At 39.5% G+C, this 13,616-nt stretch overlaps 1 protein-coding gene across 8 annotated transcripts in view; it reads right to left on the bottom strand.

The window, feature by feature from the left end:
- The window catches only part of LTBP1 (latent transforming growth factor beta binding protein 1), a 194,644-nt gene that overhangs the window by 88,063 nt on the left and 92,965 nt on the right, over positions 1 to 13,616 (bottom strand). For all 8 annotated transcript variants that reach the window (XM_061365890.1, XM_061365891.1, XM_061365894.1 and 5 more), the window contains one exon: positions 1,811 to 1,913. In XM_061365890.1, coding sequence (XP_061221874.1) covers positions 1,811 to 1,913 — 103 coding nt within the window. The remainder of the gene's footprint in view (positions 1 to 1,810; positions 1,914 to 13,616) is intronic.

Genomic DNA, 13,616 nt, shown 5'->3' with positions numbered 1-13,616 from the left:
TAAGGCATCTCCTCATAGGTATAAAATGTAGATTAGAAATTCTTCTGGCAGATAAAGGAACACTCTGAATTGTCCCATCTTGAGTAAGTGTGCTAGTCATCAAGCTTTTATCATCAAAGGAAAGTGCTTATCCCATTAGCATTGCAAAAAAAATATTCTTACTCAGTGCTTGGAAAAAAGCATGGTGGAATGAATTCCCTTCAGGAGAGGCTTTAGGGTGAGTTCAGGCACTTCTCTGGACCCGCCTAGAAAGCATCTGTGGACCAGAATTTCAGACATGGTTTGTCCCAGTGTTTCCCCATCTGCTTGCTCTTAACACCGTGCCAAGCATGTTGGCATTAAGCAGCTGCCTGACCAACATGCCCATTGTGGATTCCAGGCTGAGACAACTAGCATTTTACCTGAGCTATGAAGAACTAGCAAATGGGCTTCTTTTTGAACCAGGCACCAGAAATTTGTAGTTCTAACCAGTTTTTGGTTGAAACACATCTCAGGCTCTCATCCTTTTTCTCATGGCACACCTACATCCACTAAGCAACATTCAGCATGCCCACATGCTTCTGATGAGCAAGGCTTTCATTTGTACTAAAACTGCAACACCTTCTGGAGTAAGCTAAAAAATTAGTATACATTTCACAATTCATACACCAATACAGAATGCATGTCTGTCAGAAACTGTATTTATGTTACAGGAATAAAAATTTAGATACCCTTATTAACTATGGCCCTCAAAGACCCCAAGGAGGCTTTCTTTCAGAACATAACCATACTCCAAAACACAAAATTTAAATGTTCCATAAACTAGCAGACCAGACTGAATCAGCATAAATTTATATCAGTCTCATGTAGAAGAAACAGTAGGAGAAGTAGGAGTAACAGCAGGTTTTCCGGTAGAATTGTATTTACATCCACATTAAGACTTATGGACAAAAATATGCTTAAAAAAACCCAACAAACCCAAAATCAAACACTGAACACATTTCCAGTATCGCTATCTGTATGAGTAACAGGTGCCTAGAAGACCCAGGTAAGAGGACTGTGACTCCCTGCACTATTTTTTTCCATTAACTGCAAGTCTACTACATCTGCAGAACTGAGATTACATTATCTCTTCTCATCTTTCATCTAGGGATGAAAATACAAAGTGACAGAGAAGTACTACTATTCCTGTGAAGAAATAATGTGATTCACCAAGTTCAAGAGACTATCTTCACCTATCATGTAAATAAATGGAAATTTCTCTCTCATTATAGTACAATGTCAAATCATAACAAAATTGTGCAAAAGTCTTTGTCATTGTCTAATTGTTGAGGAAGATATTTCAAAAACAGAGAAAAAAAAATGCAACTGACAATTCAGAGCCTGGAAAAACTTTGGCTCCGAACTTGAAAGTTCATCTGCAGTCCCAAGAGGTCATTGCATTCTCTCCAAGTAGTAACTGGCGCCTCTATAATTTAACATTTCTGTGCAAACTTAAAAAAAATAAATCCAGCTGGAAGAGGCAGGATGACTCAATGTCATTATCCTTTCTGCACTGAGAAACTGCAACAGTGCATCACTGACTTAAACGAAGAGGAAGGGAAAAAAATCCCAATGACGTTAACTTTGCTGGCTGCACTGAATGCCTGCATATTGTAACTCTGCTGGCATGCAGGACAATTCCAGTTCCTACAGCTTGTCCCTGATCAAACCATAGCATGTTCTTTTTACTATGGTCCTTCCCCTACCCCACTAAAAAAGGAAAAAATACTTATTGAGGGAACAAAAAGTCATAAACTGATCCAGAGAAAAACAACAAAATAGCACTTACACGGCTTCTTAGGACATTTCTGGCATTTGTTAAAACCCCAGGAAGTACCCACAGTTCCACAGCAGTCTTCTTGCTTGGAAAGGCCAGGAAGTGCTTTGCCACACTGGAATAGTCAGGTAAAGAATACTCTTGTTAGCAATACTGTATGAGGCTCACTTCCAGTACAATATTCTTTTACAAAGGTAAATTAGGTGACATTATCATCTTGCCCTGTGTCAATTTCAAAAGGAGGAGAAAAAAGAGAACAGTATTATATAGGAATAAGTGAGGGTATTTCCAATGTAGTAATTTGCCATTGGCATTGCATTTTTCCTCGTAAAACCATGCTCGTCCACTTTTTCAAAAGCTCTATAAGTTGTTTCAAATACCTAATTACTCTCAAAGACAACAAGTATGGCTGATTTCTGGAATGTTATTTCCTATTTAAAAGCCTCAACTTCCTGCCAACTTCTGTTTAATGTTTAGGAACACTTACTGAAAATCGCCAGATTGTAATTACACATTCTGCTGCTCAGATACTGAAGAAGGTAACACAAATAAGATGATCAAAGCCAGTTACTGATGTCTGTATTATTCTGAACAAGTGTCTCTTTCCCCATGTAAATATTCATATTAATCATGCAATAAATTCTGACATCAATATTCCTCTTTTCTCACCCCAATCAAGAATACACTTACTATGCTTTTTATTAAGAACACTATATAAGAACACTAATTTTTGGTAACTTACACAGTACTAGTTATATCATTTACTTTTGCAATTTTCTTTCATTTTGCATGCTAAAGAAGGCTTGAATGTATTTCTGAGATGCAGACATTAAAAAAACTACACCTAAACTTGTTTATTAAGTATAAAATAGAAACACACAAAGCACATGAAATGTAGACAACTGCACTTAGTAATACTGTCAAAGCAAATGCTGATGCAAATTGCAGCTAACAATTCAAATGCACCAAAGTGTGAATCCTCAATATGGAGTGAGCAGATCTTCCCTAATTTAACTTTCCTTCCTGACAGCATACAAACCTCTGACCAAATGCTCACTGCTGCTGAGCTCTCAGCTCAAGATTGCTGGCTTATCCTACAGAACAGGCTGTGGCCTTGTGGTTGCTTTCACTTTCAGCTGGTAATCTGGTCACTCTACATTGGGTGTTAATGCACAGGCTCTGATAGCTTCCTCCAACCTTCCCATAATGTTTTAATCTTATTGACGCCCATGAGTCAGTGATGTTTCTGAAGTGCAGTGTTACCCTGTGTAGCTTCACAGTGTGACTACTAACAGGCTATCCCCACAACGTCAGGGCTCTGACTCATCAGAACATCCCCTCCTTGCACTGGGAGTGGTGGCAAGGCCTCAGCCCATTCATCTTCTCTGCCTCTTTTTCCATAAATGCTCCCCAGATGCCTCCTGAAATATCTCAGCAACAAATTAAAAGCAGCACCACTTCACTGTTTAAACATCAAAATGTAAAGTGCAGCCTGCAGCAGCTCAGTACTTGCTGCATGTGAAGCTCAGACATCTGTCAAAGGATGTGTGAGCAGCTGGGAGTATCCTGTTCCAGTAAAAGCCTCTCTTGTGAAACGTGTTTTTAGTACCAAGGCAACTTACTGAAGTTACGGTGTGCCTCTGCACATCATCCCTATAGAAGCAGTTAGCACCACTTCTGCTTTGAGTGACACATGAACAGCATAAAGAACAGAGTGGCCAAACAGGTTAATAGAGACTGCTCAGTTACTGTGGAACTTCAGGAGTCAGACTTTCACACTACTGTCTGCAGAGGGTCTTCTGACATTTTCCCATGTTCCAAGAGGTGAGAAACAGTCATCACCTGGTTGGTTAAGAACGTAAATTATCTAAGCAAGTCCTACCTTTCAGATGCAGGTCTAGGCATACACTATTTAGACATGTGTCTGTCAGGCTGTCTTGCACTTCCCTGTCTTAGGCACTGGCTGGATTAGTATAAGATTGACTACTTCTTATCAGTCAGAGCCTGTTAAGCTGTGTTTCGAAGAAGGAGCTCTTGGCCTGGCACTTAACAAAGGTCATCAAGCTGCACACAGGGAATTCTGCTCAACTCCCTCTGCTGCAGCAGCATCAATGTTTTCAAAACTGGAACTAGCTCTCTCAACTGCCTTTAGCTAGATGATGTACAGATTTTACTGCATTACCAGAAGCTCAAAAATCCTCCAACTAAAGACTATTCATAATTTCTCTTCCAAGTGGCTGTCCTAAAACTAGAGAATTCATGCTGCATCTTTACACAATGCTGGTTTCTCAACTCCCATCTCATGTGAACATGCTCTAGGAAGAACCATTCTACTTTATAATTACAGCTACTCAGTTTTATAATTACAGCTGCTCAATTCCTTTTCTAGCATTGGGACTGCTACTGCAAAGACAGAGAAGCCACTTACTACAGTCATATACTGTAGCTGGTTTTGAATCAGCTTTTGCACTTGACTCTTGTCCCCCCCTTGTACCTCATTTTCACAAATCTTGTCTCTGAAAAGAAGTGGGAGGAATCAAGGCTGGTGCTGCACCTCCCCTTATGATCTCAGAAATAAAGCATTTGGGCAGCAAGGCACATTACTTAACACTCAGTGTTTCTCTGCAAGGTCACAAGCATGAAGGAGACATCCCAGCAGCTTAATCATAGACTCATAGTATAGTTAGGGTTGGAAAGGACCTTAAGATCATCAAGTTCCACCCCCCCTGCCATGGGCAGGGATACCTCCCACTAAACCATATCACCCAAAGCCTCGTCCAACCTGGTCTTGAACACTGCCAGGGATGGAGCATTTACAACCTCCCTGGGCAACCCATTCCAGTGCTTCACCACCCTAACAGGAAAGAATCTCCTTCTTATATTCAATCTAAACTTCCCCTGTTTAAGTTTAAACCCATTATCCCTTGTCCTATCACTACAGTCCCTAATGAAGAGTCCCTCTCCAGCTCCCTGTAGGCCCCCTTCAGATACTGGAATGCTGCTATGAGGTCTCCAAGCAGCCTTCTCTTCTCCAGGCTGAACAACCCCAACTTTCTCAGCCTATCTTCATATGGGAGGTGCTCCAGTCCCCTGATAAACGTCATGGCCCTTCTCTGGACTTGTTCCAACAGTTCCATGTCCTTTTTATGTTGAGGACACCAGAACTGCACACAATACTCCAAGTGAGGTCTCACAAGAGCAGAGTAAAGGGGCAGGATCACCTCCTTCAACCTGCTGGTCACGCTTGTGTCAAGGTAAGACTCCACTAACATGAGAGCCAACATGCCATCATGGACTGGTTGGTTTGGGGTTTTTTTCTTTTTCCCCAGAACAGAAAAGGTGTCATTTAGTAGTAGTAAATTAAAAGTATATAAAACAATGAAGAAGACAAAAAAGAAAAAAAAAAAAAGGGAAGGAAGCTGGACTACAGCCCACTTCTAGTTTAGGTGTGGTGCTACAGCATTTGCACTCTACTGAAAATCATGATCTCTGTGGTCATAATTTTTTAAAATTTTCATATAAAAACCATGAGCAAAAATAAGTATGCCAAAGTTTGAGTCATCTAGCAACTGTGCTTTGTAGTCCTGTCAGTAAAAACTGGCAATGATTAAAGCTGCTGCTCCCATTGCCTCTATGGTGAATTAAAGCTTGAAGAATCAATGATAACTTTGTTAATGTACAGATCATTGTAGAAACCGTCCAGGGAGGAAAAGCAACTGCCACATGGGACTCCCAGTGGTGTTAGATCTGTGTCATTTTGGAGCTATACATCAGAAAAAATGACTGCTCTGCTAAGTCCTAAGCCAAGCACAAACAGAGTTTGTCTATGGCTAATAAACCCTGATTTCTCTAAACCTGTATTGGAAGTACATCTAATAGCGCTTCAGATACTTTCAATACTCATGGTACTGCACAAACTGTTTCCCAGCCAGCTACATTTTCTTAAGATGCTCCTCCCTTTCACAAACCCTAAGCACCAATGAACCAAAGCTATTTCTACAGGTTTCAAAGCCTTTTAGGTAATTTCTATCCACTTCAAGAGTCTTACACCCTTCCACACTGAGAACAACTCATTAGTTCTTCAGACAGTCTCTTCCAGTCTCTGAGTCACAAGTGACTAGGAAAGTCACTTGGGGGAATCCATAACTATTTCTAGTTTGTCTCACCATTCAACACAACTTCAACACATAAATATGAACCTAAAATAAGCAGGGAACCTAAAGACAAGCATACAGCTCACACTATGCATGAAGACGATGACATTCCCTAAGCGTAGGTTTATACTTTTCTATCCATCAGTCACACACATTTTAAACTAATCTGTCCTGTATTCCTGAGGGCTTCTGGAAAAGAATAGATTTTCATGAATGATACCTCTGTCAGAAGCTAATGCTTTACAGATAATTCCTATTGGTTCAGAATGCAAAGAAGTCATGAAGGATTGGTATAAAAGAGCTCAACTGTGCTGAAAGAGGCTCAGCAGTAGCAGCAATATGAGCACACATGGTACTGCTATAAAACAAAGTTCTTCCTGGGTAAAGCACTCACAGACACTGAAAGTATTGTTTCGAATCCACATATTTTTCCCCATGCGTGCCTGGGCTTCTATGCCAGTATTTTATATAACTGAAGGAAATACTGAATATTCCCACTGATAGACTGAAGTTCTGGCTGACCCCGTGACGGTGCAGAAAGACCACCCCAAGCCACACCATGTCTTTGGTCCTCTGTCCAGACTCCAGCCTCTGCACTGTCTCTACAGTCTTGGAGAGCTTAATAGTATTGGAGTTGTGCGCTGCCACCAGGCTTTCATGTGTTCTTCAATGTCAGGGAAAAGGAAGGATTATATCCTCAAAAACCCTCTGCTAAGGCAGCAGAAGAAACGTATTCAGCTCCCTGTAAAGCGCAGTAGAGAGCCCAGTCTGGCAATTAGTCCCAGGGCAACTGCAAAGAATCTGGCCAAGGGACCACATGTCCTGGGACTCCCACTCCTGTGTGACCCATCTACAAATCCCTGTCATGAGCTGTTAGTTAAAACCACAATACAGGCATAAATAAAGGAGTGTCACATGATTATGACTGAAATTGATAGGTGCTTTGCCTGGGTTAATAGCTAATGACTCTAGGATTCAGCTCAAAAGACTGCATTTCACATACCACAATAGCAGAAGTGAATGGATACACTGTTTAACTTTCTGTAAACTATTCAGCAGGCACTGACCTTGGATTGTTGCTTTTTCTTTATTTCCTATAGGCACGACAAACAGAGCAAGAAACCTCAATCTTAATAAACAGTATTACTGAAACAATTAACGACCATGCGTAATTAGCTTATTGACGAGCTGAATGACAGGTAGTTACAAATGAAGGCTACTCCCCCATGAAGCCCTGGTTCACTAACAGGCATTGTCTCATAAGCAGAGGAGAAAAACTTAAATACTTCCAGACCTTCTAAAAGAACTGGTAAAGAATTTGTTTTGGCTTTAGAAGAACATTCTTCGTAGGCAAGTAAAAATTATCCCGCTTTCTTATATTTGAGTAATTAAAACAATGTTTGGTGTTTTTGGTATCTGATACATCTTTAATCTTCTGATATTTCAGGGTATTGGTCTTGCAAAGAAACTATTGCGAATGAAGCATTAATCCTGGAAATGAATCTGCACTGATTTCTGACAGTCTATTTGTTTAAGAAGTTCAGAAGCCAAACCATGAGCTTCAAGGAATTCCAGACAGTTATTTTATGAGATGGTATTTTTAAGACTATTCTAAAGAAAAAAAGTTTTAAAACTGCTCTGAGAAAAAAAGTGCCAGTATAAAGCACAGAATTTTACTTGTATCATTCTTCCTGCCTAAGGAATATGAACAGGGAAGTTCATTTCATACGCCTGTCAAAAAATGAAAATACCTGAAACTTATCTCCATAGGAAATGTTTTGCTAAAACTAAACAAAGATATTTATACAATTAAATGAATGATTTCAACTGGGATATTACTACTGTCATCGCCTCCAGACTACATACACTAAAGTCACTGCATGTAGTAGTATCTATACCTTAGGTTGTGTACTAAGAGTTATCATATGCTGAACCCAGGACACATTTGAATGCATATATGTTTTGATCACACTGAAAAAATTGATAACCTTTATAATTTTCAGTAAGCTTTTACAAGTATTCACCAGTAGTTATTTAGCTTAATTTTTTAAAATACATAAAAATACGCTTCTATTGTCTGCTACAGCTAATATGTTTTTCTTTAATACGATTGCCAAAGTATTACTATAATACACCAAATTTCACCTCAATAACAGAGCAACTCTAATTCAGGCATTCTTACCAGGTACAGATTTTTTCTGCAACACCTTTCAAAGTACTTTGCAAGGGAAGCAGAAAGCATTATTTAGCAAACAACGGACAAGAAAAGAGTGGGACATATGCCCAAAACACTGCAACCTGTAACTGATCTGAATTTAAAATACCTCAATAAAAGCAGGGATCAGAGACAGTAATTTTTGAATTCTTTCAGTGATCACTTTAGAGAACAGTGCGGCTCCTCTCAGCAGTTACACAGCACAACTGAGGGACAGTGAGGAGCAATGAACAAGTGTAGACAGACATGATTTCTTAGCCAGCTTCTTTTATGGACATTTAGGCGTATGTTGCCTTCCCAGAGAAGCAACTTCAGTGTCTGTCTCTCTTTAGAATAACAACTCTTTTTTAATTTTGTTCTTATATTACAGATGCAGAGTTGACCAGAAATCTCCTTTAGTAAAACTGGTACTCAAAAATATCTGCTGAAATGAACAGCATTACTTGCAAATCTAGTCAGAAAGAGTCTGCTTTAGAGAAATTTGGAAATACCAGCTTCTCCAATTTCATGCTGCTTGCAAAAAGTGTCTCTCTCTTTACAGTTAAGCAAATAAAGGGACAAACCAATTTTGAAGAAAAAGTTACTTTTTTAGTCTAAACACTGAAATGCAGTAACTATATGAAAACACATTAGTATCTTAGTAGACACTTCAAAGTGATCTTGGCAAAAAAAAGTGATGCTTAATTATATTAATTCTGAAAGATGGTAGGCATCTGCATTCTTTTCTCAATACAAATGCAAAGTAATCATATGCAAAATTAACAGGACTCAAGATTACCAACACAATCTTTACTAGGCACACCACTGACACTGTAGAAGTATTTTAGGAAATAAAGAGATAATCTGTGTCATAATAAAGTTTTTTTTAGTAGAATCAAAATAAAAAGCAGCCAAACAGGAGAAATTACAGAAGAGAAACATCATAACCTTATATGCTTGCGTTTTAAATATGACGTAAACAATCAGTGGTCTAAGATGACTAACTCCTTGGATTTCAGAAATACAGGACTACATGGCTGTAAAGGACCTTGCAGGACACCACATCCAGTCACCAGCTTTTGAAGACACTGTAACATACAGTGCTCCCCAGAAATTCACCATTCTCCATCTTAAGTGGGATTTTTTTTATCCTACTGCTTCCACTGCGTCTGTTTCCCAACTTCAAGGCTCTGTTTTCTCAATGTGATTTTCTATATAATAAGGTGCACGTTTTGGTAAAGGTTTATTTCCTATGTTTTTATGACAACGAGAAGTTTCTGGCCTGTAGCTTAACTGTTAGTTTATTATACAACCTACAAAAACCTTTTTTGGTACTAGGAAAGCATTTGATGAACCACAGCTTTTACAGGTCATATCATAGTAAGATATCATATAACATGGTAAGCTATCCTGGAGCAATCACCATTAACATCTCCCATAGGAGAAATGATTGCTAAGTGTTCCACTTAGAGAAAATAGAGGCAGCCAGGAAAAGTGAACTGACTTGAACAGAAAAGAGAACCATCAAAAATGTTATTTGCTTCCCATATTACTTTTAAAAAATTGAAATATTAATACTACTTTTACAGTTGCTCTTTTCACTCTATTTCTCAATGCTGAAGACACTTCAGAAACCACTCACAATTAAGCAATACATACATGCATGTGTATATGTATTTATTAAACCATACATCTTTATTCTAAAACTATGAAAATTCATTCATCTAGACCCTATCTCTCTCCTCCTGTCCTTCTAAGATTGTAGACTCACATTTTCACCCATCACTTACTACACTTTCCTCATGGGCGTGAGACAGTACAGCTACATCAATAGGAGGTCTGGAAGAACTGTGGTATTAATTACGAGTGATTGAAGGCCTGAGAATACAACGAGATTCTTCAAGTATTTGCACCAGAATGACCTCCAAGCTTTAGTTCAGGGTGGCTCTGGTTGCCGACTTTAACACTGTGCACACTGTTGGAAATGCACTGCAGAAAATACGCCCCTGCTCTCTTGGGATTTGAGTACAGCAACTATCCTACTGTTTTTAAAGGACTACTGTTTTTGGATGAGACACATTAAAGGAATTTAACTAAGGTGGGGTGCAGAAGAATGTGTTGAGAGTTGAAAAATATTCCACAGAAAGTTGGGAAGAAACCCAAAGTATTAAAAGCAGAGGACCTATAATTGAAGACCAGCTGAAATTCAAGGAAGAAGGAGAAAACAAAGTTGGAGAGAGTCACAGAATGGTAGAGGCGACATACATACAAAATCACAGCAGAGATTCTAATACTGGTTTTATCCTGTGCTTTTAGCCTGTACCAACAGTAATTTCAGCAAAATCTTTGTTAACTTGATTGATTTGCCTACAAGAGGCCACACACATATCCTTCCATCAATGTGCTCTGTAGATGGTAAAGTCCCCTCTGATCCTGGGACATTTAATAAAACATTTCTGAAGTCAAACATACAATCCACCCTACAAAAAATAAATGTAAAACACTGATGATTGTTGAAAAAAAGTATAGATATTCATATTAACCACCATAAACTCCAGAAAGGACTTGTGACACATTACCACTCATAGGGAAAGATCAGTTTAGCACCTTGTCTGAGCAGATAGAGAATCCTAACATTTATCAAAACAAGTATCAAAGAAATGGAAAACCAAATTCTTTTAGAATTCAGATTCAGGCAAATGAATCACTTAAATCTATATTTCTGCAAGGTCTCAATGAATGCTCTACAAAAGTGCCATACTACAATTCCCTTTCTAAACTGAACCATTAAATTAAGTAACAAAAGGTCTCTGAAATCCTTACTATGCTCTTCTCCAAGACTGACACTGAAAGGATCAATGAAATTTGTAAAAGAAATGAGAACATGCATTATTCTAAACTGGGAGGCACAACCTTTTCCTGAGAGCATGGAAAACACTTTTTTTCCAGAGAAATACTGAAAAAAAATATTATAAATAGGAGACTGAACATTTAGTAGGATTCCAAATCAGGTATGAGAGCAATGCAAGCTTACTTTCATTTTTCTCCCACTTTACAAGGAACATGTTACTGTCTTTTGGTGAGCGACTGTTGAGTAAGCTTTAGTTTCAAAATCACTGTAATGTGAGGGGCATGCACGCGACACAAAGTTTTAGCTATGTGTCCTGGGTTCAGCAGTAGCAGTCATTTTTCTCCTTAGTAGCTGGTGCAGTGCTGTGGTTTTCACTTTCAGCCTGGGAACAGTGCTGATAACACCGATGTTTTTAGTTGTTGCTCAGTAATGTTTACTCTGACCAAGGACTTTGTGAGTCTCATGTTCTGCCAGGGAGGAGGGGAAGCCAGGAGGAAGCAGAGACAGGACACCTGACCCAAACTGACCAAAGGGGTATTCCATACCACAGCACGTCATGCACAGTATATAAACTGGGGGCAGTTACCTGGAAGGGCTAGATCACTGCTCGGGTTGGGCTGGGTAACGGTCGGCAGGTGGTGAGCGGTTGTATTCTCTTCCCTTGTTATTTCCCTTATCATTATTATTATTGGTGGTAGCAGCAGTGATTTGTGTTATACCTTAGTTACCGGACTGTTCTTATCTCAACCCATGGGAGTTACATTGTTTCAGTTCTCCTCCCCATCCCTCCAGGAACGGGGGGTGGGGGGGTGGAGGAAGGGGGACAAGTGAGAGAGCAGGCTGCATGGTCGAGTTGCCAACTGGGCTTAAACCACGACACTATGTCATTTGAAATGCCTCACTCGTGCATGTGGCAGAAAGAACAGGCAGGAAACTGCTCAAGCATAAGAGGTAAGAGATAAAAGATTTCAAGTCTAATATTGAGGAAGAAATTTTGTCGAGGACAATAACGGGGCTGGAGCACCTCCCATACAAAGACAGGCTAAGAGAATTGGGGCAGTTCAGTCTGGAGAAGGCTGTGTGGTGACCTCATAGCAGCTTTCCAATATCTTAAGGGGCATACAAAGATGCTGGAGAGGGACACTTCATCGGGGACTGTAGTGATAAGACAAGGGGCAATGAGTTTAAGTTTAAACAGGGGAAGTTCAGGTTAGATATAAGGAAGAAATTATTTACTGAGAGGGTGGTGAGGCACTGGAACAGGCTGCCCAAAGAAGTGATGAATGCTCCATCCCTGGCAGTGTTCAAGGCAAGGCTGGACAGAGGCTTGGGCAATACAGTCTAGTGTGAGGTGTCCCTGCCCATGGCAGGTGAGTGGAACTAGATGATCTTAAGGTCCTTTCTAAGCGAAACCATTCTATCATTCTATGATATAAGTGTAACCAGAAATACAAATTAATAACAAACAAATATTAATTATCGTAATTATTTCCAGAATTTTATGATTGTACATTACAATGCTGTATTGGCTAGATCTCTCATTCTTAGGAAATAACAGAGAAACAAAGGTTGTTTGACACAGGCCCTGCTTCATTTGTCATGTAAATTCCATAAACTTTCATTTGAACACGTGCTTCCACATTTGTTCAAAGAACAAATCCATGGTTTTACTATTCCTGAAACAGACAAGGATGAAGAGCTCATCAGTATAAATAAATACTGGATCCCACGTGAAGCATTTAACAATTAGTGAGTACTAGCCTTTAATGATCCATACACAAAGTTAACGCTGCTCTTCTAGAAACATTCTTGGGCCATGACAACATTTAAAATCTACATCTTCCATTGCATTTCTTTCAGAATCAATTGTTTTTAAACACCCTTACGTGGTGACCTAGCATAAACAGATTTTGGAATCTTCCACACCACTGACTTCTGACTAGAGTTTATTATGTCACTAGTAGGAATGCTACAATACTCTGCAGAAGCCAGTCACTGAAAGGGAAAGAGAAAAAGAGAAAACATTTTGCAGAAAAAAGTTTATTCTTTGGAGCTGGCAAAGGATGACAGATGAAGGAACTGTGATTTCAGACTGAGGTTTCAGAAGGTAACTGCTATCACTACCTTGGGATCTGCCACCTGTGTTACTCTCACCCTGCTTCTGACTGCATCCTGTTCCTTCCTGTTCCCCATCACCGATCCTCTCCAAAGCTCCATGCACCTCTGAGTCAGGTCTCTTCTTCCCCCCACGCTCCCCTTCCCCCACCCTTTCTTTTATTTCCAGGGCATGAGTGCTGCTTGGGAGTCACAAGAAAGTTTCCTTCTGTTCTAATGCTTGGCATCGCAGCATTCACTGACAGCTAGAATACTTGTAAAGGACATTTTGCTACAGTTATGCATTTCAGGGATTCATTTCACCATGCTCTGTGCAGGTGAAATCCAAATACTTGTGGAATATATTGGAAATGTATTTTCAGATGCTTGAAAATCAGCTAACTTTGGGCTCACGTTACTGGAAGGACCAAAAGCAGAGTGACCTTTGTAGTAAATTTAAGTTTCTACTTAAAAGCATACAGATGATCCAAATCTTCACCAAAAAAGTCATAAATTTTTTTAACC

The sequence above is a fragment of the Neopsephotus bourkii genome, unplaced genomic scaffold (assembly GCF_033783945.1).
Source record: "Neopsephotus bourkii isolate Nb327-2 ecotype Australia unplaced genomic scaffold, CSIRO-AGI_Nbou_v1 NB_1292, whole genome shotgun sequence".
NCBI lineage: Eukaryota > Metazoa > Chordata > Aves > Psittaciformes > Psittacidae > Neopsephotus > Neopsephotus bourkii.
This window is presented reverse-complemented; position numbering and strand designations above follow the sequence as displayed.